This window comes from Periplaneta americana, chromosome 2 (genome assembly GCF_040183065.1).
Source record: "Periplaneta americana isolate PAMFEO1 chromosome 2, P.americana_PAMFEO1_priV1, whole genome shotgun sequence".
Taxonomy (NCBI): Eukaryota; Metazoa; Arthropoda; class Insecta; order Blattodea; family Blattidae; genus Periplaneta; species Periplaneta americana.
The window spans coordinates 83,367,887-83,394,903 of record NC_091118.1 but is presented as its reverse complement, the minus strand read 5'-3'; the positions used below and the strand labels follow the sequence as shown (position 1 = coordinate 83,394,903).

General features: G+C 36.1%; 1 protein-coding gene across 1 annotated transcript in view; it reads right to left on the bottom strand.

Annotated features, from left to right (window-relative positions):
- Window positions 1-27,017, bottom strand: part of LOC138694381 (uncharacterized) — a 455,472-nt gene that overhangs the window by 312,506 nt on the left and 115,949 nt on the right. The window contains exon 2 of the mRNA XM_069818062.1: window positions 8,137-8,367. Within this exon, the coding sequence (XP_069674163.1) occupies window positions 8,137-8,367 (231 nt within the window). The remainder of the gene's footprint in view (window positions 1-8,136; window positions 8,368-27,017) is intronic.

Below are 27,017 nucleotides of genomic sequence, written 5' to 3'. Positions count from 1 at the left end.
GGATCGGCGTATAAATATACTACTGACATTTTGAAACAATATGATATGACATCCCAAGATATTAAAAATACTTGCTTAAATATCTTAAAGAAATCCATAGGCATTTTACATAATCATTTATATAATGTTTAATTTTTTTTTAACTGTCTAGATTGCATATTGTACTATGATTGCTACTCTCTCTATTCCATATATGCATTTCTTTAATTGTTTTCCGGACCTATATGATCACTTGTTATGACAGGCGGATATGAAAATAATATTTAGCATTTTAGAGCATTAAAAGTATTTTATAACGATCTGAAAATGACATTTTTATTTAATTTTTATGGATAGAATAACTCATACTTTTAATTTCGGTCTATTATTTGCTTTACAGATTTCTGAACAATGACATCATGTCGTTGGTTAGAAATACAGTATAATTTAATTTGATCGGCCTGGTATAGCATCGGTAGAGAAAAAATTTTCAAACAGAATGGAAGACATACATGTGAACTATTCGGGAGGGGGGGAGAAAACGGGTAGAAAGACACAATATTTCAAATTTTAAACAGAGAAGAATCCATAATTACCTATAATTTCAGCTTTTAGGGTAAAAAATAATGGTATGATGGTCATCATCATCATCATCATCATCATCATCATCATCATCAACTTTCAGGTTTAGGACTTCAGACCTGTTTCGTCCTCAGGGAATATCGTCAGTCCATCTTGTTCTTGGGCGCCCAACATCTCTACGTCCTTTGGGCTTATAATTTAGCATCATTTTGGGAAGTCGCGTTCCATCCATTCTAATTATGTGGTCATACAAATTTCTCTTCTGTTGTTCCACTCTGTTGTTCATGTTAAATATATTCATCTCTGTTCTGATATCAGTGTTCTTTCTGTGGTCTAGGAGGGTAGTCCCTGCAACTGATCTTAGGAATTTCATTTCCGAAGTCTCTATTTTCCTCTTATCTTTCCTATTTAAGGTCCAATTTTCGCATCCATATATTAGGACTGGTGTGGCTACTGCTTTATAAAGTTTCAGTTGCGTTTATTTTGTAGTTTTCTGTCGTAAGTGTCTCCTGATGGTTCCGCATATTCTCCCAAATTTCTGAACTTTCATATTTATATCTTCGTTTTGGTTATATGTCACATTAGACCCTAAATATTGGAAGTTGGATACTTGTTCGATTATTTTATTATTTATAATAATTTTGCACCTAAGTGGATTTTTCCCTAAAAAGGCCATTGATTTTGTCTTCGTAGTAGATATATTAAAGTTGTATTCTGTCATTATGTTCTGTAATTTGAAGGATGCCATTTGTAGTCCATCTTCTGTTTCTTCTATGATAGCCTGATCATCAGCGAAAAAAATTGTGTTTAAAACTGTATTTCCTAGTTTTATACCCCACGTTATAGTATCTTGCCATCTCTTAATGGCCTCGTCAATGTATATACTAAAAAGTGCTGGAGATATCGGGCAGCCTTGTTTAACACCTTGGTTTACTTCAGCTGTCGTGCCTGTTCCATTGTCAATCGTAATTAATGTATTTTGATACAGGCTTTGTATAACATTTATTAGATGTATGGAGTATCCTTTGTTCCTCATTATGTTCCATAGTTTTCCCCGTAAAACTTTATCAAAGGCTTTTTCGTAATCCACAAATAATATATACGTTGGTAGATTGTATTCTCTTCTTTTTTGTATAAGCTGTTCCATTATAAATATACAATCAGAACATGAACGTCCTTTCAGGAATCCGTTTCGTTCTTCTCCCAGCATTACTTCATTTATAATATTCAATCTTCTTGTAATAATTCTCGCGTAAATTTTATAGGCTATATTAATTAGGCTTATTCCTCTGTAGTTATTGCAGTCATTTCTATTTCCTTTTTTGAAAATTGGACATATTTTGGATATTTTCCACTCTTTCGGTATTGTGTATGTGCTCCAGCATATATTAATTATTTGTAGATATCTTGATTTTACTTCTACTGGAGCGTATCTTATTAGCTCGATGTTCATTGCGTCCGTACCGGGCGACTTTTTGTTTTTGAAACTTTTTAATATTTCTTCTAGCTGATAATATTCTATAGGATCAATATCATTCATTTCTTCATTGTGAGTTTCGTTATTATCTTTGTTCTTATTTGTCCACAAATGTTGAAAATAGTTGAGCCACTCCTCATGTTTGATGTTGTTCATGTTCAGGCAGTCTTTCTCAGATTTATTTATATGTTTTATCACTTTATAAGCCATATTTTGTGCTCCATGTATATCGTGTTCAATGTCACTAACAAATTTATCCCAACTTTCTCTGTTTATTTTCCTTACTTCTCTCTTGGCTATAGCACTTTTCTTCTTATAGTCTATTCTGTCTTCAGTAGATATTGTTTACAAGTATTTAAGATATGCTTCTTTCTTTTCCTGGATAATCTGTTTTATTTCTGCATTCCACCGCCATATTCCTTTCTTATTTTTAAACTTCCTCCTTTTACCAAGGGCTTCATTTGCATATTTCAATATAGTATCTTTCAAATCCTCCCATTCTAGGTTTACATCTCTGCTTATAGCTCTATGATCCAGATTCTCTTGTATTCTTGAACAGTATAGCTTCCTTATACTGTCTTGTTGCAGTAAATGTATTTTATAATTGATTTCGTCTCTTTTGGGTGGTTTCTTATTTTTGAAAGCCCAATATTTAGGGATGCTTACCTTAGATATTAACAAATAGTGGTCTGAGTATATATCGCAGCCCCGATAAGCTCTTGTGTCCAAAATGTGTGGTGATAATTTCGTATTTGACAAAATATAGTCTATTATAGACTTCAGACCTCTTGCTGCCCAGGTATACTTATGTATTTCCTTATGGCGTAAAAAAGAATTTATTATTTTGTATTCATTAAATACTGCAAAATTTTGTAGCATTTTGCCATTCTCATTTAAAATTGTTTCTCCATTTGTTCCTAAAATTCTTTCTATAGGTGTTTTCCCCACTCGTGCATTGAAATCTCCGCATATGGCTATACAATCAGTTTTGCGGACGGAATTTATGTGTTTCTGTAAATGCTCTTAGAACTCTATGCTTTCGTCTTTCCGGCCCTCTTCTGGAGCGTATATGACCACGATTGTTAGATATCCTCTATGAACTTTAATTCTTACATTTATTATCCTATCATTTATAAAATTATAGCTATGGATTCTGGTCTTCCATTCTTTCCTTAATAGGATTGCAACCCCTGATGAAGCTCGTTTATTACCTGGTACTCCGGAGTAAAGCATGATGTAGTTTTCTAATTCTTTCGAATCTTTCGATTTATTTTTTGTTTCGGTAGTGACTGCAATATCTACTTTCATATCTTTCAACTCTTTCTGTACTTCCATGTCTTTATTAGCTATTCCTCGTGCATTCCATGTTGCAATGTCCAGTTTTTCCGTAATGCCAAATCGTTTACCCTTGTTCTTTGCTTTTGTCGTCTTAGAGGTATCAGTCCGGCTAATTCCCTGAAGTTTATCAGTAGATTATTAAGTCCCCTGGCCGCGTTACGAGCGCTGCGCAGGGCTAGTTTGGCGGTGGGGCTGCCACCTCAAAGCCTCCAAACATGCTTCTCTGTGTACTAACCCCTCCAGAGAGGGCTGCTTCTTTCGCTCTCCAAATCTTGCTGGTCGTCGTATGATGGTAATCTTTATACGAATTGAATCTGCTAGTTAAGTTTTTTCATTTCCTTATTATCGGAGTAATTATAAGAAAACTTTAAGAAATATTGTAGTTAAGTTAATCTAAATTGAGGAAATCATTCTTCTTTAGGAAGATTACCGGTGCTATTTCAGACATTGAATTTTTACCTTTGCAAACGTTTTAAAATTAACACAATTTACAGGAGTATGTCGGTATTGCAATGACGAGGAATTAGTGCGATGATAGTCTCTTAACGACGAAAATACAATATATTGCATTGATAATGGACTAGTACTGGGATTCGAACCCACAAACCTAAGACCATCATCTTTGTATATCAGATCTATAGTTTAACCATTACTGTTACCGAATAAGCTATAAAATATTTAGCAATTACTAATTTGCCAATACATTGAGGTAATTCCGTATACTATGACTCACTTTCGCAGTTCTTTAATGTATTAAAGCATACGATGAATAGTGATTCATTTCTTCTTTATGTCCGACCTCTGTTGCTCAATTGGTTTTCACTTGACTTGATGTTAGAACGATCAAGGCTGTAGCTCTCTGCAGCACATGCAACAGAATCATCAAAAACTAATTTTCGGAAGGAGATATCTTTCTTCAATGATCATAGGCCTAAATAGAAGCGTCCTTATTAAAGACATCAGCTGTATAGCAGAGACATTGGCCTAGATTGCTTCCTGTTGATGAAGAAGAAATTGACTCCTACTTCTTTCAAGCTTATGTCATATGATTCCTGTGGGTCTTCCATATTATATGCCTACTATTTTCATTTTTTTTAATTTGATAAATTATTCAAATGCCACTTAGGATCACTATGGTGATTCCTCCAGAACAAATGCAAAAAAATACACAAACACTATTTACTATATGCCTAATGGCAGTCCCATTTTTGTGTACTGACCTGATACTTTGACCATATAAACATCAGATGTTAAAAAAATTCCAAAGAAATTAAATTCCCAGGAGCAGACGGCATATCCAGAAGTCGAAAGAAGAGGAACCAAAAACTTTGATGGAATGAAGGATATTAAAAGAACGAAAGACACTTTCATTTCTGTTCTCGGTTCTAGTCTACAAGTAACTACTCTATAGACCCAACCCATAAGTCTAACTATTTCGTATGATTATGGTGGGGGGAGTGATATTTAATTTAATTTCATGTTTATTTTAAGGCCTATGGATTCTTGTATATATCTGATTTAATTTATTTCACATTTCAATATTCGGGTAAAGGTGGTAAGTCATTTTTTGTGCCAATGGAATTTTGTTCCCTAGATGAACATACAAGTTAAATTATACAAGTGAGTGTGCAAAAATCAAAAGAATACTAGCAGTTGATATGTTTTATTTGTGTAGAAAATTATTTAAAATTAGGATTCGAAGTTTAATTTTCATTTATCTCCAAACTCATTTTTATGACTTATCTTCCTTTACCCAAACAGCGCAGATTTATCTACTGTTTTTTAACTATTATTATTATTATTATTATTATTATTATTATTATTATTATTATTATTACAAACTGTCTCCCAACGGAGGTAAACTCTTAAGCCTCAGTATAGGCCTACTGACATGATTTACAAATATAAATACAGAGTAGAAGAAGAAGAAGAAGAAGAAGAAAAGGAAGGAAGGAAGGAAGAAAGAAAGAAATTTATATGTATATTCAAATATAATTAAAATATATCCTAAGAGTGTAAATGATTATTTAAAATTTGACATGATTTTTTCAAAACTATTGTGACAATGTCACCTATTAAAGATTTACGTATCGTAAACGAAATTGTTTTGCTAAACATATTAAGGAATTTTGGAATAACACCACGAGTTATGTCGTGTACTATGGTGAGTGTATGTTAAGTGTTCGTGTAAGTGTAGTGTAGGGAATGGGTGAGGATGATGATGGTGAGGAAAGGAGAAGGGGAAACCCGGTCCCGACACGTAGTCTACTCCTGTCAAATAGCACCAAGGAGGTCGACAGGCTTAACGTCCCCATCCGACGTACAAATCACTATCAATAGTGACATATATGCCTTCTCTTCATATGCACTGCGGAGAGATTAGAGATTTAACCCAGGCATATTGTGCACAATTTAGTGACTAGAAGTTGTGCATCGCTATCTCTCTTAGTCCCAAGTGCAAATGTTACATGAAAATCTCTGATTCCGCCAGAAATCGAATCCGGGCCGGCTAGTCACAGAACTAACTACAACCTAAATATTAACCCAACATTTTGCCGTGGTAAGAATTACGAACTCTCAAGACATCTTAAAAACTGTTACCTTACATCAGCGGTGACCACAGCGAGTGTCGTGATTACATCGTGTAATCACAGACATTCAAACGGGCACGAGCAGTTTCCTGTACATTGATGTGCATTTCATTCACGTACTGAAGGCAAGCAGTGGCGGTATCATATCGCTTTACAAACTCTGTCTCTACAAGCAGTAAGAGGTGGTTTCGTAAAGAATGAGAAGGAAAACTTTTTTGTTGTTCTGTCGGACAAAATGTAATATGATTACTTTGCTCAACGGTTCAATTCGGAGTATATAGAAACATTAATTGCCACGCTGACTAATGTATTATTATTATTATTATTATTATTATTATTATTATTATTATTACTTACTTACTTACTGGCTTTTAAGGAACCCGGAGGTTCATTGTCGCCCTCACATAAACACACCATTGGTCCCTATCCTGAGCAAGATTAATCCAGTCTCTACCATCATATCCCACCTCCCTCAAATCCATTTTAATATTATCTTCCCACCTACGTCTCGGCCTTCCTAAAGGTCTTTTTCCCTCCGGCCTCCCAACTAACACTCTATATGCATTTCTGGATTCGCCCATACGTGCTACATGTCCTGCCCATCTCAAACGTCTGGATTTTATGTTCCTAATTATGTCAGGTGAAGAATACAAAGCGTGCAGCTCTGCGTTGTGTAACTTTCTCCATTCTCCTGTAACTTCATCCCTCTTAGCCCCAAATATTTTTCTAAGAACCTTATTCTCAAACACCCTTAATCTCTATTCCTCTCTCAAAGTGAGAGTCCAAGTTTCACAACCATACAGAACAACCGGTAATATAACTGTTTTATAAATTCTAACTTTCAGATTTTTTGACAGAAGACTAGATGACAAAAGCTTCTCAACCGAATAATAACACGCATTTCCCACTGTTAGGTTTCGTAACAAGCTGTTTTTTACGGTGATGGGTTGTTAGCCCTTCGCCCAATCCCCAAGCTGGAGGACCACCCCTTATCGGCTGTCCACGACTGCTTATTCAATATATTCGCAGCTACCCTCCATATCTGGATGCCGTCTCCTCTATTCGCAACCTGAGGACGCGGCATGCCGTGGTGACAGGAACCCACAATACATGGATTATTATTATTATTATTATTATTATTATTATTACTGACCACTAAGTATGTGTTTCTATAATTCTTCTGTATGTGCATGAATATTGTTATTTTTAGATCTTCACCCTAGAAGGATAAAATTATTAGGTTTTATCTTAATTTTTTTTAATCTTTAGATGAGGGTAACTATTTATTAATAATAATATTATTTAATAATAATATTGTAGAAAAACTGATTCAATATTATGTGTCAACGAACTGTTAAACGTCAGGAATTGACACGTCTTAAATCATAGCCAGGAAGAGAAAGATGAGATAAATAAATGTAAGGAAGTCAGCTACCTAATGGGGTTTGAAATATCTCGTGCTCTAAAGCCTTTTGATGGAACAAAATTTCTCGAAAGAATAATGATTAAAGTAGCTTAAATAACTTGTACTTAAGAAGTTTTTAATTTTGAAAGACTACGAATTTCTCGACCAACTATCGAGAGAAGAATTGAGAAAATTCCTGATTATATCCAAGACGAAGGTTAAAAAAAAGAAGCAAGAAAAATCGTATATTATTCACTGGCTCTCGATGACGGCAGTGACATTACTGATACAGCAAAGCTTGAGATTTTTATCCGCGGGATTGATCAAGAAGTTAGTACAGGAACCACCACTGGTTGTAGTTTTCATGCCAAGTACCTTTCCTCCGTCTCATGTAAGCACTGCAGCTCGAGTTTTGGTCACCGCTGCCTTACATCAATATCGGCAGTTTTATGCCTTCGAACATGCAGAACCGCATCACCGACACAAGCGCAACCTTCAATCAGATGAAGGCAATCACCAATATTGCGTATGCGCGCAGAATCGATAAACATTAAATCATCACATCGGAAATTCCACCTCTGGATATGAAATTGTGTCGGTTTACAATGAAACCAGACATTCACACTCATACCGTTACAGTATGACTTTCAAATTGAATAACCTAAGTCGTGTGTTGGAGTACACTGAGGCTCGTGGCCTCACTGGACGCTCCGTTCCTTCATTTTTTATTCCTACCAGTAAAAAATGGAAAAGAGCAGACTTACCTCGGTCTTTGCTGGTGTTGGTGCCCTCCGGCGGCCCCGGCAGCAGTGGAGGGTAGCGATGTATCATCGGCAGGAAGGGTCCACCCCACAGCCGACTGCAGTACGTGGTGAAGCCGAGGCCCGGCGTTGGGCCCGGTAACGATGGGAAAAGGGTCGGCGCCCCTCCAGACCCGCCGCCTGCTGGCTGCTGCTGGCCTCCGCTGCTCCCTCCTGACAGCCCCGTGGATATACCTGTAAGCAGAGTATTGCCTTACTTTACTTCAGCGATGGCAAAAAATAGTAATATACGTTACAAGAGCGGTATGTTTGTTTTCATGTTCTCGGAAATTAAAAAAGCTCAACTACGTTTCGCTTTTTCAATCTTTTCCTCGAACATGAAAACAAACATACCGCTCGTGTATCGTACATTATTTTGTGCGAAGATCGTTTATTACGTACCTGAAAGACGAATTTCTAATTAGTTGCAATGAAATCTCCATCTTGGTTTCTGTTTAATGACGGCAACTTTAGAAAACAAAAATATCTATACACCAGCAGGCAGTGATATAAGCCTACGTCTGTCTTTTTTTTCCCCCCAGACTATAAATGCGAACTTAAAGCAAACGGTAAGGTTATGTAATGATTTAGTTTTCATTTTAATATTTTAACAATATTATTTATATAACTTATTGCAGTAATAACATCGGCATCTGGAAACTCGTTAATTTTTTCACGGCTTCCTTAATGTTACTTGTATCAGGAATGCAATAAATTTCGTGGAGTAGTAGACTTTACTTAATTTTTGCAAATATTTAAAAACAATAATTAACATTGCAATTTAGGTGAAATTGTAGTGGTAAGTTTCCAATTTATAATTATTACTATGTTAAACGTCTCTAAAAATGATATATGTTAAAAGCCTAAAGCAGTAAAATGAATGTCGCGCTTAAGCGGTAAGAAGAGGGAAATTGTTGTGTGTGTTACGTTGGGAATACTGAATGTGGTATTTCACACTTACCGCGTATTGATTCTGTGCGGAAAACAAGCAAATACGCACGATCTCGCGTGTTCTTCTTGCGTTCCCCTTGTGCTCCACGTCTTCCCCTTGTTTTTATTGTACTGTATTTCTCTTGTTATCGATGTATTCCTCTTCTTCTCTTGACTCCCCTTTTTCTCCACGTATTCCTCTTGTTCTTTTGCCTTCCTCCTGTTATACTTGTGTTGCTCTTATTCTCCATGTATTCCTCTTTCTTTAATGGGTTATTTTAAGACGCTTTATCAACTGCTGTGATTATCTAGCATCTGAATTATATGAAGGTGATAATTCCAGCGAAATGAGTACAGGGTAGGGCGCAGAAATTTACTCAGCATTTGCTCTTATTGGGTTGAGGGAAAACTTCGGAAAAAAACCTCAACCACGTAATTTGTCCCAAACAGGATTTGAAGCCGGGCCCGCTCGTTTCATGGTCAGACATGCTAACCGTTACTCTACAGCGATGGCCTGTATTACTATTGTTCTCCATGTATTCCTCTTGTTGTTTTGTCTTCCTCTTGTTCTCCTTGTCTGTCCCTTGTCCTTTTAGTCTTCCCCTTGTTCTCCTTATCTTCCCCTTGTCTTCTCCTTGTTCTTCTTGTCTTTCCTTTGTTCGCCTTGTTTTTCCCTTGTTCTCCATGTATTGCCCTTGTTCTCCTTGTCTTTCCCTTGTCCTCCTCCTCTTCCTCTTGTTTTCCTCTTCCTCTTGTTTTCCTTCTCTTCTCCATGTTCTCTTTGTATTCCTTTCTTCTTATATTCCCCTTGTTATCCTTGCCTATCTCTTGTTTTTCTTATGTTTTCATTTGCGAGCAGTGCGGAGAGAGGGGGCTGCATTTTTATTTGACGGTCAATTCCCAAATCACCCCCATCATACCTAGTGAGGGGAGGGACGTAGCAATTCTACTTAAAATAAAACTGAAAATAGCTTTACACTAAGAGTTAACAGCAATTTAACAACGCTTCTAAATTAAAACGAAAATATATTACAGCAATCATAATACAAGACAAGATGAATCACATTTAAAGAAACCGAAATTAAATTTAAGAAAATTTAAACCCCGAAATAATTGTTATCAATAACAATAAATTATAAAATATTATGAGTGAATATACATAATAAAATCTGCAAAATATTGGAGCGGATGTATTACTAGTGGAGGAAGGAACAATCCCCACTTGGACTACTGCACTCATATGGACGCATTGTGCTACCTGCAAATTTTGAACCGGTCGGGAAATGACTGGAAAATTTTGCCTATTGTACTCTGTTATGGACTACATTATTTCACTTGCCACAAATCTATGACACGGGACCTCCAGCTTCATTTGCTTTACGAAGGAAGCCATGCTATAAGTGTTTTTATCGCCTGGATTGAATCCATGAACTTTGGATCCAATAAGAAACATGATAATCTTTAGACCGCCGACTGGTCTAAGTATTATGATATGAAGAATCGAGTAGTCAATCCATGCAAATAAAATGACGAATATTAAAATAATATTCTAATGTACAAAGTCTGGAGGACAAACAAGTACCAAAAAGTGAAGCTCATAGGCCTATCACCTTAGGCTATGTGAAACATAAATTGTATTCATACATTATCAAGAGAGCCATGTAAATTATTGTGCGTATTGTCTTTTGTCTCCGTGCTCCATCATACTTAGTAATGTATTTCATTCATGAAGAACCCTTGCAGATGAAACAGTACAGTCTACGGAACATAACTAAATGAATAAATAAATAAAGAGCTATTTTACAATTTAGAAACTTTTTCTATCTCTTTGGCTAGTATTTAAACTAACTTTCCCACAGTTCCTTTACAGTGAGTTGTTAGCATTCTTATCTCTAACTTTTGTAAGACTAAATCATTACACTGAAGAATAGCCTATATCAATTGTTTGGTGTCCTAAAACAAAACACGACGTGCGTAAGCTTCCGAAACTGGTTTAAGTTTTCATAGTTGTTTAAATCTACCTGTTTGAAGTTAAAAAAGGCATGCATAATAAGTTCACTGGGATTTAAATGTTTACTACTAGTCTAACCCGCAGCCAGATTTTATTGAAATTCTGATTAAAATTCGTCACGCAACTAGTATCCTGATTATTTGCCTAAGAAGTTGCTGTCCATTGTGGTTTTAGTCATTTATTTTTATGAGGTCACTGAAATCAGGATTGTGAGGCAAATCTGTGACTCCTGCCAATCCGGGGGCACCATCCGATGGGACTTGGCAGCTCTTTGACCCGTCATGATGTCATATATGACCCCAGTCACTCAGTTCGTGAGTCATACCAAGCAATCATTTACTGACCCAAACAAGTGACGGACCGGCCTGGCGCCTAATATGACGTCACTCACACTTTAATTGTATTATTATTGTTGTGTTTATTCAATTCCACGTTTCATTCTCCCTTCTTTGCAAGGTTTCATCTCCTATACGTTGCTCTGGGGGACTGAAATCACAATTTTCGTGGTATTGCTTACCTTCACAGCGTATTTTGCAATATTGATCAAAAGTGTCCTAATGCAAGTACATTGATAGCTTTCTATTAACATTCCATTTATATCCAACTGTTAAGACTAAGTTCTTTCCTTTCGTTTCTAAGACTTTTCCGGATACACTTCGTAGTTCAACATCTCTTACTCCCTTTCACCGTTTTCTATTTCACTCTCGTGGCTGAAAGTTGAATCTGGCGATACTTTGTAGTAATTGCAGGTATTTTAATGCAGTGTTTACCTAAATGACAATTTTTGGGTATATAGTCTGACTAGTGTAATAGGTAGCCAGTGGGCGATGTATTCAATGGAGGGGGAAAGAAACTGGCAACCCTATACCATTATCTCCTGGCTTAGTTGCCTCATAAGTGGTGCTTTCTTGGTATCACTTGTGAGGTTCAGACCTGTCTTCGGACAGTTGACTAAACAACAACTGCTAGACAGTCTTGTCATATAGTCTAATTTGCCTTTATGCATCTCCGATTTCAAACAATAAACCAGTGGTCGTCAGCACTCGCTGAAATGGGTAAAGGGTAAGCGGAGCGACGTGTTGTGCCCCGTCGTGCAGCAGGAAGAGGTAGAGAGCATACCCGCCACCAGCTACGAATGCACCATAGTGCAGTGTCTTCTCCGGGGGTAAGGGACGCTAACCCCAGGGTGCTCTGTGCTGATGATCCCTGCAGTAAAGTATTGTTATTCGTCTTGTTGACCATATTGTTTTAGTAGTGATTGTTTTGATAATTACATATTCACAAGTACCTACTATTTCGTTTCCAGTATGAACGAAGGATACATTTTTATGCGGAGATCATTTTATATCCTTGTATGACGGATCCCAAAATTATTGATTGCTCCCATTTTAACATGGTTTATTTTTGAAAGTATGTAAGCTGCAGGAACGCAGTTAGTCTCAATAGACAGCTGTTATCTTCTAGTTTTATTAAATATATCGCTGCTATATGCACATATTCTGGATTTTGTTGGAAAATATCATTGTTAGAAAATGGCGCTACCGAAATCTCAGACAGTTTTTTGTGACCCGAATTTCGCAGCTCATCGTTCTGACTTCAGGAAGTTTTTTTTTTTTTTCTTTTAGCGAGATGGTATTCCGCCTCGCTTCCACCATTTCGCAGTTCATCGTTCTGACTGCAGGAAGTTTTTTTCCCCCCAGTAAGAGGGTGCACCGCCTCACTTCCACCGTCATGTGCGTGAGTACCTCAACGAGCAACTTCCTCAACGTTAGATTGGCTGTTGAACTGTTAAAGACCAAAATTTAATGAGGTGGTCTCCGCATTCACCTAACCTAACACCCTGTGATTTTTTCCTGTGGGTATACGTAAAGGACAATGTTTACATTTCTGCTTTAACCAATAAATAACCTGTAGGAGCTACGGCGTAGCATCAAAGCTGCGGTGCAGTTCAGAATTGGTGACACGCTGTGCAGAATGTAAGAGTAATTGTGATATCGCCTAAATGTGTGCCATGTGATTAGTAAGTTATCAAAGAAAACTTGGAGAGATACTTGTCTATTGGTACTTATTCCTTTGCAGATTAATAATTACAGGGATAAAGCATTATGAATTCGAAGAAATCATTTTGGTATACGGTGTAGAAATATTTGATTTAAAATGAATGTGTTGAGATAAGAAAAAGTTGGCCTAGGTATCGTAGTCGGTATAGCGCTGGTCTTCTGTGCTCGAGATTATATGCCTAGGTCGATGGCATTTAAATTGCGAGCGTCGTTAAATGAACCATAATTTTTTAGTTAAGAAAAAGATTATAATAACTGATATGAAGCAAAATTGATCAATTGCTTTATGGTCCATCACTTCAGATCAAATTGTAACATTTTTGCCTAAAAATTCAGTGGATCTGCTTTCGATTAAGGGTAGTCAATTGGAGAATTACCGCACTCAAGCCGCTCATATGTTCCAGGCCTTTGTAGCTGTTCTGTTATCTGAACATCACCCAAGCCGTCGAAGACCCCAGATGCTGGAAATCTCAGTGCTGCTAATGATGTTCAAGCCAAACCAATAGTTTCCCAGTAGGCCTACACATATTATTTTTTTAAGACTAGGACAATAGCGCAAAATGTCTTTTACTGTTTGCATTTTATTATGCATTCGCGAGAGTCAGATTTATCAGCTAATCCAGCTAAACACTGGTACTTTCTTAGTGCTTAGTGATCTGTTAAAATTCCTACATTTCTTCACAAATTTGCGTACGTTAAATATGAGAGGTGCTTTATTCTGTGGGTTCATGTAGCCTAGTTGCCTTTTTTGTTGACAGCTGGTATTGTTTACTTAGTATTATGTTACATTGAGCAGTATTCCTGCGCCATGATAACAACAAAATCAAGGAGTAAGTACAGCCTTTTTAAAATGATGATGAATAGGAAGTCGTGACACTCTCTTTATAGATTCTATCATATAATCATAAAATTGTACTATTACTGACTACGCAGTAAAATGGCTGAAGTTTTGAATTCTCTCGAATAAGAATCTAGCTTGTACCTGAACGGTCGCCTATACTGCTGAAGCAGTTATATCGCCTTTATAGGCCCTTTATGGCCCTTCGGACTTTGGATGACACCAATCTGACCATGGAAATTGTAAGTGCTTGCGAACGCCGCAGAAATCATGACGTATAGGGTTGAATACAAAAAATACTCTATAATTGTACTATAATTTCTCTGTCGGAAAAACAACGAACCTTCCCCAATACGTCTTCTGCTCGTGCTGTTTACCTACTAAAGAACTTTCGCATCTCTCATCGGTAGGACTCAATCTCTTGTTGTTCTCAGGCGTGTCATCCAGCTGAGATATAATAATTAGTATATAATTGTTCTTACATTGGACAATTATGTCACCTGCTTTCATCTGCATTCTCCTTTTCTATGCCTGGATAAGTTGTATTATTATTTTTATGTTAACGCATGACTTCAAAATTGTATGCTGTTTTCCTTCCCTTAATTGTCAGTAGAAGTCACCATTTATTTTATTCTGAGCAGAATACCTTAATTTTTTTTTTTTTTTTTTTTTTTTTGCCTCTTAGAATAGTGATTTGGACCATCAGCGTCGAAAATCGTAGCTCCAGAAGTTCGATTGGAAATGCATCAAATGGGCCTATCACAAAATAAAATAACTTGGTACGTATCACGAAGAACAGTGTGAATGAATGGTATTAAGAAAATTCGTCGGCATGTATAAAAGCAGCATCTTAACAGTGTTTTCAAGTAATTGGCTGTGGTGGTGTGTGAAAAGGAGATAATTCTACAAATTTCGATCACAGATTGACCTGTCTAACTTTTAAATAGGCCTAGGCCTACTTGTAGTAAAAAAACGAATTAAACGCCTGAAGGCACATCTGCGATTTATTCTAGAAAAAAAAAATGCCAACTTTTTTTTTTTTTTACTTTAGCGTTAATTTCATAAGATTCATGTAAACCTAGACATCTGTGACACTTATAATGTTTTCGCCTGATGTGCTTTTCAAATTGGAGTGATAATTCTAGGCTACATAAAATAATTAAAACTAAATTATTTTTATAGCCACGTGAATTATCTACACCGTTTAATATGCAACTTTAACTTACGTAAGAAAAAATTCGAGATGGAAGTACTTAGAACAGCTAATTTTCAGCAAATCACCATTTTGTGTTGTTTTTAAACAATGGGACATTAACACGTCTTTATGCATAATTTCAGGACGAATTGACTCGTAGATACTGGTGTGAACAAAACTCTTGGAATAGTTTAAGAGGACTTCCAAAAGCCACATTTTCGACGATATGGATACTAAAACAGTGCATTTTCAATCTTCCGCTCAAGAACAATGCTCTATATTTCTAACTACTTTACATTGGAAAAAAAAACAAATGGCGGTTATAAAATAAAGACATCTGTTGTGGTAGCTGTTATCTTCGCTACTATCTTCATCGAATAAGAATGATAAACAAACGGTAATTATTCAATAAATCATGTCACATTTATTGATATCCTCGTTGTTTGTCACTTGACAGTCTCATGAGGAAGATCTGCGTCTGCCAGATTGAGAGACGTTGGCTTGCCGAATAGTCTTGAGCGGTTGAAGGTCGAAGTCGTCATTTAATTAACAAAGCAGCTCCTCGACACACGGACTGCACCGAGATTCATAATCTGAGTTCTCTTTAATGTGATGTAGATTTGCATGACCCCAACTAATTTGGCACAAGGCTTATTTTGATTACTCATTATTTGCTAATGATTTAAAATGGAAATGCAAACAAGCAAGCAGGGCATCATCGCAATAACCCCTTAGACAGTCCAAACAACAAACTCGTTTACCATGACGTTACACTTCGATAAGTTACGTAACAAAAAGGTTTTCGGTAGTTTAGAACTTCAGCCTGTTCACCGTACAACCCAACAGTCGAGCAGGTGATCATGAGAAAGTTCAAACATTTGTAATATAAAATTCTAAATTAATAAAATTGTTTAATTATTATTAAAGTTATTTCTTTTTATGGGCCATGTACAGTATCTAGTAGAGTCGATAGTATTGTAGAGAGACAATCGTTCACCTTTACGAAGTATTGTATACACATGTAGTGCCACATATGAAGATATTATTTACGACATTAGACTTCACTTTTGAACGTGTGAAGAACGTTAAATACGCGATTTTTAGACTGGTATTGAGCTAACGAGCTATTAGCAAGTACATAATATAAAATTTCGCCAGAAGTTACGCAAAACAAAACGCCTCAGTACTCACACATCACACAGCTTCCTCACTCTCCCGACTTGGTAAGACATTGTAATTTTCATTTCTGTTTTTCCGTGTAATCGACCAACTTCGTGTATTTAACTTCCCTTTAGCTAACGAAGTTATCATAACTGGAATGCAACTCGTTGGACAAAAAAAAATAATAATAATTGTTTAGAATAGTTTCTTGTAATCGTACTAATTAGCTAATGAAGGTTACTTTGAAACGTTATGGGTGAAATGTACCACAATTTTCAAGGTACTTTTAATGCTTTAGAATATACTTATGTTCTTACTTATTAATTCTAAAACATGTATGGACAGTGGTGTGAATGTTGAAGCAACATTTCGTTCATTTTTTCACACTTAAAGTGTATATTTGATCTACATTAAAAGGAAAAATGAAAGGAGTTTGTGGAACGGAAATTTGAAATGCTTAGCCTACGTCATATCCGATAAACTTAACAATGTGAGCAAGTCCATTAATATACACAAGGGGAGTCCGAATGTATACATAATCTCCTTCGAAGAATTTATTATAATCCATTAGAGGTTACAATGTACTTTTAAAAAGTAATTTTATTCATTTGTGCTTTTACATGGACACGAGACAGGCGCGCGCATAACATATGAGTAACTATAGAATGTTAATTGTAGAATGACATTACTCAAATGCATGTGCATTAATAACAACATTTACGGGATAGTCCACACCTGTGGAGTAACGGCTAGCGCGTCTAGCCGCGAAACCAGGTGGCCCGGGTTCGATTCCCGGTCGGGGCAAGTTATCTTGTTGAGGTTTTTTCCGGGGTTTCCCTCAACCCAATATGAGTAAATGCTGGGTAACTTTCGGTGTTGGACCCCGGACTCGTTTCACCGGCATTATCACCTTCATCTCATTCAGACGCTAAATAACCTAAGCTGCTGATAAAGCGTCGTAAAATAACCTACTAAAATAAAAATTTACGGGATATTCTCGTGTGCTATATACTGTATAGAAGTTAATTGTTTCCTGTGGCTCAATCCAATTCTTTATTTGTCCTTTTAATAGTGCATTATATTCTTATTCGTTATTATTATTATTATTATTATTATTATTATTATTATTATTATTATTATTATTGCATTTTTAGCCAAAGAAAAATGTCAGACAAATTTCGAGAATTATAGGCCTACTCAAATGTAAATACGAATAAATACGAAGCCACTGAACCTTCAGACAATTATAAGCTAATTATAAACCATAAAAGCCTAATAGCTCAAATTAATAAGTTAATATTAATTGGGAATCTATATTCTGCAATGAAGACGCAGATACATGTTTCGATAATTTTTATAAAATACTCTGTAACCTAATTTGTAAATATTCTAATCATGTCCCTCTCAAATTCTCAAGTAAGTACAAAAAAATTAAACCTTGGATTACCACAGGTATTGTTAAATCAATACGATCTAGGGATAATTTAGCTAAGCAAGTTAAACGTGACCCACAAAACATTGTTTTATTAAATTACTACAGAAAATATAGAAGTATTCTCACTAATGTAATAAGAAATCAGAGAATCAAATATTATTCTGAAAAAACTAACAAAAATAAAAATAATCCAAAGCAATTTTGGAAGACCATAAACGAAGCTACTGACACCCAATGTAATAAAAATAGTATATTAAAGACAATTGTAAGTCGAAATGGAATAACAATTGAAAATAAGGAAACTATCGCAAACGAATTTAACGATCATTTTACTAATGCAAGTCATGACATCGTATCTAATATAAAAAAGAAAGTATTTGGTACTCATCACTATAAGCTTACTTATAGTAAAAGTATATCATCTATGTTTATGTTTCCTGTAAACGAATGTGAAATCATTAATATTGTAAACAGTTCAAAAAATAATGTGGCTCCTGGTATTGATGGTATTACAACAAATACCCTGAAACTTATTATCGAAGCTATTTCTAAACCACTTGCCTTTATATTTAATTTGTGCATATCTCAAGGTGTATTTCCCTCAGCCCTAAAACATGCCGTGGTGATTCCAATTCACAAGTCTGGTGACAAAAATAATCTTAATAATTACAGACCCATTTCACTATTACCCAGTCTCTCTAAAGTATTTGAAAAATGTATAAAAACACGGTTAATAACATTTTTATAAAAAAATAAACTACTAAATGATAATCAATTTGGTTTCAGAAAAAAATTGTGCACTGATGATGCTATTATGGCAGTTACCTCAAATATAATTCAACAATTAGATGTAGGAAATAAATGTCTAGGAATTTTTCTAGACTTACAAAAAGCTTTCGATACGATCAATCACAGTATACTTTTGAATAAAATGGATAGATTAGGAATTAATGGAATTGCTTTAAAATTATTTAAATCTTACTTAAGTAACAACTCAAGCAACTAAAATAAATGATCACCTTAATAAATCACGTAACATTGATATAGGTGTACCTCAGGGGACGATTTTAGGTCCTGTTTTGTTTTTAATAGGCTATATATCAACGATTTACTTAAAATTGACATTGAGAAATATTCTGGTACTCTGTATTCTTATGCTGATGGTACTGTGGTTATATTTAGCGGTTCGAGTTGGAATGAAACTTATCAAAATTCTAACAGTGGTATTAATATTATTAAAGAATGACTGGATCGTCACTTACTTTCTTTGAACGTTTCTAAAACAAAATTAATACCATTTTCATTAACAACACATGGCCTTGAGCAACTAGAAATAAATAATAATGTAAGTATAACAATACATGATTGTAACCTACCTACTTGCTCATGCAACGCTTTGAGTATATCCTCACAAGTTAAATATTTAGGCATTATTATTGACCAACATTTAAAATGGGACAAGCATATCTCCTTTCTGTGTAACGGATTGCGTAAAACAATCCACAAATTTTCCATTCTACGCTCTTATTTACCTATTTATGTTCTGCGTACTGTGTACTTAGCTCTGTTTCAATCAATAATTCAGTATAGTATTTTAGGTTGGGGAGGAATGGCAAAATCGACTCTCCGTCCTTTAAATTTGCTCCAAAAAAGAATTATCAAAATTTGTCTTTATAAACCTTTTGATTACCCAACAAAATTAATTTTTCAGGAATTTGGCGTATCAAATCTAGAACAAATTTATAAACAAACATTGCTGATTTACTTCCATAAAAACCACAATAAATTTAAATTTGATCCTCATGAATACCATGCGAGACAAAACTACAGTTTCTTTCTAAATATTCCCAAATGCCACACAACTGCTGGATTAAAACACAGCAGAAATTTTGGACCCAAAATATATAATACATTAATTAGAGCTTACCCTGAGCTAAGTACACTGAACACACATAGATTTAAGAAACAAATCAGATTAATTATTATTTAACTGTTTAAGCTAATTGAGTTAAAAATTGATACTCTAATATTCATGTACTTTTGCATTTTCTATTTGTATATAGACCCTGTTATTACATGCTGTATGTATTTTACCATTTATTAATGTGATTGTGCTCAATGAACTCTCTTAATTTTGTGATATATTTTGTATAACTGATCTGAATTGCGCCCGAGCACGAGCTTCTGCTCTTTCGGGCTGCAATGCCTAATGTAGCTCAAGTGTATAGTATTAAATAATAATAATAATAATAATAATAATAATAATAATAATAATAATAATTATTATTATTATTATTATTATTACCTCATTTATCCACTTTTGCACTCCAATGCAGGTAGCGTCTAGGTTTAAATAAGAAATTTACGGAAACGCAGAAACAGATCTGAGTTAAGCTACCTTCACAGTGTGAAGAAACTTAGTGTCATGGACTGGAACCGCATCCAGTTGTGCAGCTCTCGCGAGAACTTCGTGGATGTTACTAGGAAGTACAACGAATGGCGTTAATGCAAGTGCATGAAATTAAATGAAATAAATACGATACCTCTGGTAGAGCATTAGCCTAAGTCAGTATCTGGATTTTTTTGGAGTCTCACATTGTAGACGGATATATAACAGGTCTCCTATAACATGGGGTGAGCACGACTCCAAATCTCCACATAAGACAACATAGGACAACAAACTTGATTAGGCCAGTCATGCTGCAGACGAAATACGGACCATCGTATCGGCAGTAACTTCCGTGCAATGATAAAGCTGCATACTTTAGCCCTTACGTACTACATCGCAGTCTACTACTTTTAACGTCTTTCTTAAGTTTAAATACTCTTCGGAGATAATAATATAATAAAGAATAATGATAATAAGAGATGATACGTGTAGGTATGTATGTACTGTATGTATTTTGATAGGTGGATTCACTCATGTATAGTGATATACAAGGAAGAGGCATTGTCGTCTTCGGTGGTTGAGCGGACACCATGTTGGTAATTGGAACCATGATGCGTGGGTTCAGATCTTTCCGAGGATGATGGATTTTAATGGATGATAAAATCCTCAGCAGTTTTTTTAATTGATTATCTTACGACGCTTTTTCAACTGCTATATTTATCAAGCTTCTGAATGAGGTCAAGGTAATAATGCCAGTGAAATGAGTCCAGGGTTCAACGCCGAAAGTTACCAAACATTTGCTTTTAATGAGCGAGGGAAAACCCCGGAAAAACCTCAACCTGGTAACTTGTCCCAACCAAGATTTAAACCCGGACCCGCTCGTTTCACAGTCAGATATGCTAACAGTTACTCCACAGCGTGGACGCTCAGCATAGTTGTCTCGGGAGGGAAGTAAAGCTGTAAGTTTTGTGTCGTAGATATAGGACAGGCGAAGGAACTCTGTCCGTGATAGAGGGCTGCAGGCAAAATTTGAACGTTATTTTTCTTTCACTTTGAAAGCGTCGTTAAATAAAGTACAACTACAACAACATGGAATCCATTAATATCCAGACTACCAGTATACTATTACCATAGGCCTATATTTAAATTTCTTTATTAACTGAAAAGAAGTGAAAGTTAGGTTTTGGAAATAATATTTTGAGATAAAGCTTTGTTTGCATGACCTCACCTACAAAGGGCGCGCAGAGCTTTGTGCGTAATGACAGTTGTGGACTGTCCCTTTATGAAATTCCTGCTGATGAAGTAACCAGCGCTGGCCGTGTTACTTGGATTACGCCTCGTCTAATTAACTTACTGAGCGTCTCATCTTAACGAGCTGTTTTCTGTGAAGCGCCTGGGCTTGTATATATTAATGCCGACAGCTTCAATTTAAAAAAGCCTCACTTCTGCCAAAAAACAATTTCTTAATTCTGGGAGTTACAACACGACTCACGCGTGACTCACTTAAGCCGACTCGGCCAAATTAACCACCAAATACTTTTCTTTTTCAGACTCTTCATCTCTATGGGCAAAGTGCGTAACTCTTTACTTTAGTCTATCTTTAATTATATCTACTAAAAATCATTGCACTCAAATTTGATTCCATTCACGAAATTGAATATTTTGGTATACCATCTAGTCCGAGAATGCAAAACTGTGGTCCAACTGTGGCACACGTCACAAGCAGGAACACGTGGCTCATCCCCTCCTTTCACCCCCACACGTCATTGGATATGGTAGGACGAGAGGAAATATATATTGAATGTGCTTGCGGACGTCACAGGTAGGCCTACGTAATTCAAGGCCGGGGGTTTGTGGACGGGGAACAAACTTTTCCCCATGCTTTCACCCCTCTCTTCCCCAGCTCTGCATCCCTGAACTAGTCCTAGAACTTTACATTTCAGTATTTTGGAACTGCCATTATCAGGGCGGACAGTATGGCCAGACGGGTCGTCTACTCTGTTGGCTTGCCTGTGGTATTGTAAGCGAACGCTAAAATGTGTGGAAAAATAATCTAAATAAAGTTTTGTAGAACGATAGGCAATGAAACTGAAACATGGTATTATTGGAAGCAGAAAAATTAAACAACAAAATGTAAGAATTCGCGTTTTTCGAAGCATTCGTAGAACAGTGCATAAGTACGTTACTAAGTTACGTGAACTTCAAGATTTTTCGCCATTTATTTCACACAGAGAGTCACGTTTCACTGAAGAAACAGAGAAAATGTGCAAGAATAAATTCCAAAAAGACGTAATGCAGCATTAAAGGATTGGGAGCAGAAATAGAGATCTAGATTAACCGTGATAAGGGTGCAGCACAGTCTTCATCGGTATTGGGAGTCAAACCTAACATGGCTTGTCGGAACGCTTTGTGATTAGTACATGCAAGAAAAAAAACGGACGATGTCTGAAGAAAATACAAGTAGATTACAGGAAACAGAAATGAGATCTTGAACGTCTGTAGTAATGCTTTAAGAAAGCAGAATAAATAAAGATCTTTCATTCTTTCTTTATATGTTCTATCTCTCCTGTAGTACTGACTATATATAGATCACTGCGGCGTATGGGAGGGAGAATATTGTCTCTGAATGAACATTGGATAAATATATTCTACACATTGCGAGCCCCCCCCCCCCGAGTGGTATTGACAACGCAGAGCTGCCGCATAGATATCACAAGAAAATGTACAAAAATCCAATCCCGTAAACAGAAGATAAATTTCTTCCATTGCCTACGCTGGGAATAGAAGCATGGATCGCTTAGATGAGCAGCGCGTACTCTACCTCAGAGTCACCACAGCGGAAAAAATTAAGATGAGTGAAGTATATTAAAAATATTATTCCCTCTGTCCTAAAATATAGTAGGTATAGAGAGATGTCATTAATTGTTCCAAAATATGGTATAGATTTGTTGAAGTTCTCAGTAACTTTAATACATCTTCTAGATATTTAGCCTATTTGTTTGATATATTAACATAAGAAAAACATAAAAATTTAATTCTGTGCGATGTTAAATGAATAAAAGAAAAAACAAAGATTGTTTTGAGAGGGACAAATTAACATAAAAACTGCAATAAGTTACAACCCGATCCGTTTTTATAAGACTGTTGAACCTTAGACGTTCCATTCAACATTGATTGGGTTGGTGTTACATTTTCAGCAACAGAAACACCACAGCAGGTGTCCATTTGATTTCTGTTCATAATGAACTATTTAAATATTATAGTTTGATGCACTGCAGAAGATTAGAATAATTCACAACTGCACTGTCTGATAGTCCTTTCACTACTGAACAGAATACCACATCCCGAAACATTTCGTGCACGCATGCGGAATAATCAAACTTGTTTTCTTTGTTGCTATACCATATTTTGAAACGGGGGGAGTAGTTTAACTGAGGAAATAGACAGCTATAGAATATAATGTGCAAATAATGGATGTAAAAAGATAATAGGCCTATCTAAAGTCTATTAATAATCGATAAAGGGAAGATTAATGATCTGTGGAAAGACCGAAGGAAAGATGCCTTGAATTATTGAAGCAGTAACGAAGAGTCCAGTGCTTAAAAGTAGTAGTAAGAACGTCGTCGTCATCGTCATCGTCATCGTCATCATCATCATCATCATCATCATCATCATCTCCACCTCTCCTTGTGTAGGTCATGGAGAAGGTTCGTTGAGAAAACATTTCACTAACACTTTGGAGAAGATCTTCATGGACAAGAATGTTATGTTCGCTGTTCGAAAGTAGAGTCTATACCCAAATAAGTGACAAATCTCATAAATTCATCATCACTTCTACTTCTTCTACTGTATCTCTTATTTCAATACACATTTTATCACATTACAGCTCTGCAGTGGCTGGGACTTTATAGAAACCCAAATAATTTTTCAGGGAATTATGTAGATCATACTGATTAATACGAAGATTTTAATGCCTGCACGTTTACGACACCCATCCAGAACAGTTGTCTACCCGTATCGTAAGTTATTGTTCAGTTCCACTTCGTATATGTCGTAACGAAATTTACCTCGTCTCTGCTCTGTCTTAGACACAGAGCAATGATTAGGGCCTATTTGTTTTACCTGGGAGATTCTCATGCTCCTACTGGAGTGGTAATATCTCAAGCTGTTCCTCACCCCTGTGGCCCCTGCCTGTCCTTTATTTTTATTTCTTTTTGTTGGTTATTTTACGACGCTTTATCAACATCTTAGGTTATTTAGCGCCTGAATGATATGAAGGTGATAATGCCGGTGAGATGAGTCCGGGGTCCAGCACCGAAAGTTACCCAGCATTTGCTCATATTGAGTTGAGGGAAAACCCTGGAAAAAACCTCAACCAGGTAACTTTCCCCGACCGGGAATAGAACCCGGGCCACCTGTTTTCGCGGCCAGACGCGCTAATCTTTACTCCACAGGTGTGGATCCTCTCCTTTACCTCCTAGTCTGCTGACAGTAGCAAAATAAATAAGTTGAAGTACTTCTTTCTACGCCCACTAAATTCATCTCAGGTTTCGGGTCGGGCTAGGGGGATAATTATAAGCTAATCTCGGCTCTGGAGTCGGGTTCGAGTCTGGTTCATATCGGACTGGGTCGGGTCGAGCCTAAAAATTTCCTACAAAATAATAGTAAGAATTAAAGTATCTTCTTCCCTTTATTGACAGGAAAATCTGTACTAATACTAGCCGTCTATTATAATTGACTATGGAACAAAATGCAAGTGTACAAGAACATTTTGTGGGTACAGTTTAGGCTACAGTACTTTATTTAAGCTTGGAACTGTAATCCGTAATTTTTTGCGGCTGGCGTCACGAACTGAATTATTCCATGTGATGGGAACAGAGAACAGCGAGGCCTAAATATGTGTAAGTAAGAATTTTATATTTATAGTGAGCCAATTTAGAAATAAAAATTAAGATTGTGTCATTTGCAATGGACTTATTGGCATATATCACAAAATAGGCCCTATGTGAAAACTATCACAAAAGTTGAAAGACTTGGGAACGATAAGATAAAGTAGATTTCGGAAAGAATTGTTAATGAAAATAGCACTTTTCAAGCTACCCTCTTTACGAAACTGGATGTAAACGGAGTGGAACCTCGATATATGCTAAAGAGTTATAATTGTTAATCACAGGCAGTAATAACGTAATATACAGCGGATATTTGGAGAAAGTGAGATGATTACATCTGTTAGAAAACAATTTTCATCACAATTGCTAGAACTTAAAGAGCTGATTCTGAATCTGTGTTCAGTGTTTCTCTACTACGTTTACATTTACTGTCTATACGAGAAAATTTAGTTATTCAAATTTTTCGACCATTGTAGCGTGCATTGGTGTTACTTTGCATAAAATAAATGCATTAACTCTTTAATGAAGTACCGTCACGTTCCAGACAAATTAATATTAACAAAGATTTTTTTTTTTCTAAAAAAGTTTTAGATTTTTAAAGAGTATAATAGAATTTGTTTTCATACAGAATCTTTGGTTTCAGTAAAACTACATGCATGCTTCACGTTAACAACCCTTTCATGTTGTAATATGTGGAGTATGATATTATGCGAATTATCTATTAGTAACAAATAATATATTTCAAGTATACAGTGAACATTTATACATTACAAATGTTTGCAGTCCGGGTGGTAGCCCACCAAAAAGTACCGAGGTTCCATCTGAGAGAGAGAGAGAGAGAGAGAGAGAGAGATTAAAATTTTGTAATTGCATTTATTCGTTTACGAAGCAATAGTAACAAAGACAGGAAAAATATTAGCTGCTAATGACCCACCACGTGCATCAGGAGGGGGACAGAAAATGAATCGTAGTAGACAGAGCACCTCCAACTTCTCGCAGCACAATAAATAACTTCCCAGCCAATTTACTATCCACATTAACAGTAGGCATAATTGTATACGGATGCATTAGGGCTTTTACCTCTAATCTCCAAGGTTCCTGTCATATGCATTTCCTCTTCAAATGCCGATCGGTCGGAGATAAAAACAAATTCCGTACTGAACTGTGATAAGTTTGTTTATCTCATCTACAAATTTTCGGGCCGGTTCCACAGTTTGCTGTGCATCGTCATGTTGATGCTTTGTTTGAAATTTCGTTATCTTAAATTCTTCCAATTCTGTACCTCTCTTTGAAATTATGCAACCATCCATTGCTTTCCTTGAAATCATTGTAAACTGTGTCTCGCGCAATTTGATGTTCATAACTAGTAGGTGAGTACCATGCACATCCTGTAAATTGTATCGAGCATCTTTGAAACGCTCAAACACTAGTTTTTGTAACAAGTGCGCTTTGTTCTCCCTTGAATATCCATAGTTCCTCTTATGCACTACTCGGTTATATTGCTGCGGACTGATTAGAAATCTATTCATAATTGTTCTTTTACTATGTTGTGGATGATCATCCATGTACGTAATTATGTTTTGTACCCGCTCCTTGGACAACAATTGTCCTTTACTACGTTTCACTGGAGTTGAGATTTGTGACTCCCTGTCCGACATGGATGATGAACTACATGGCTCGGCACCTGTTTCAATATCACTTTCTCTTAAGCATGTATTGTCATCATTGTACCCTTCATGTACATTGTCAAGGATGCTGCGGAATCGGCCGGAAAATTTGTAGATGAGTTAAACAAACTTTTCAACTCCGACCAATCGACATTTGAAGAGGAAATGCATATGAAAGGAACCCTGGAAATTAGAGGTACTAAGAGAGCTGTTTCAAGATCAACTATCATAAATGCCCTAATGCATTCGTACGCAATTATGCCGACTTTT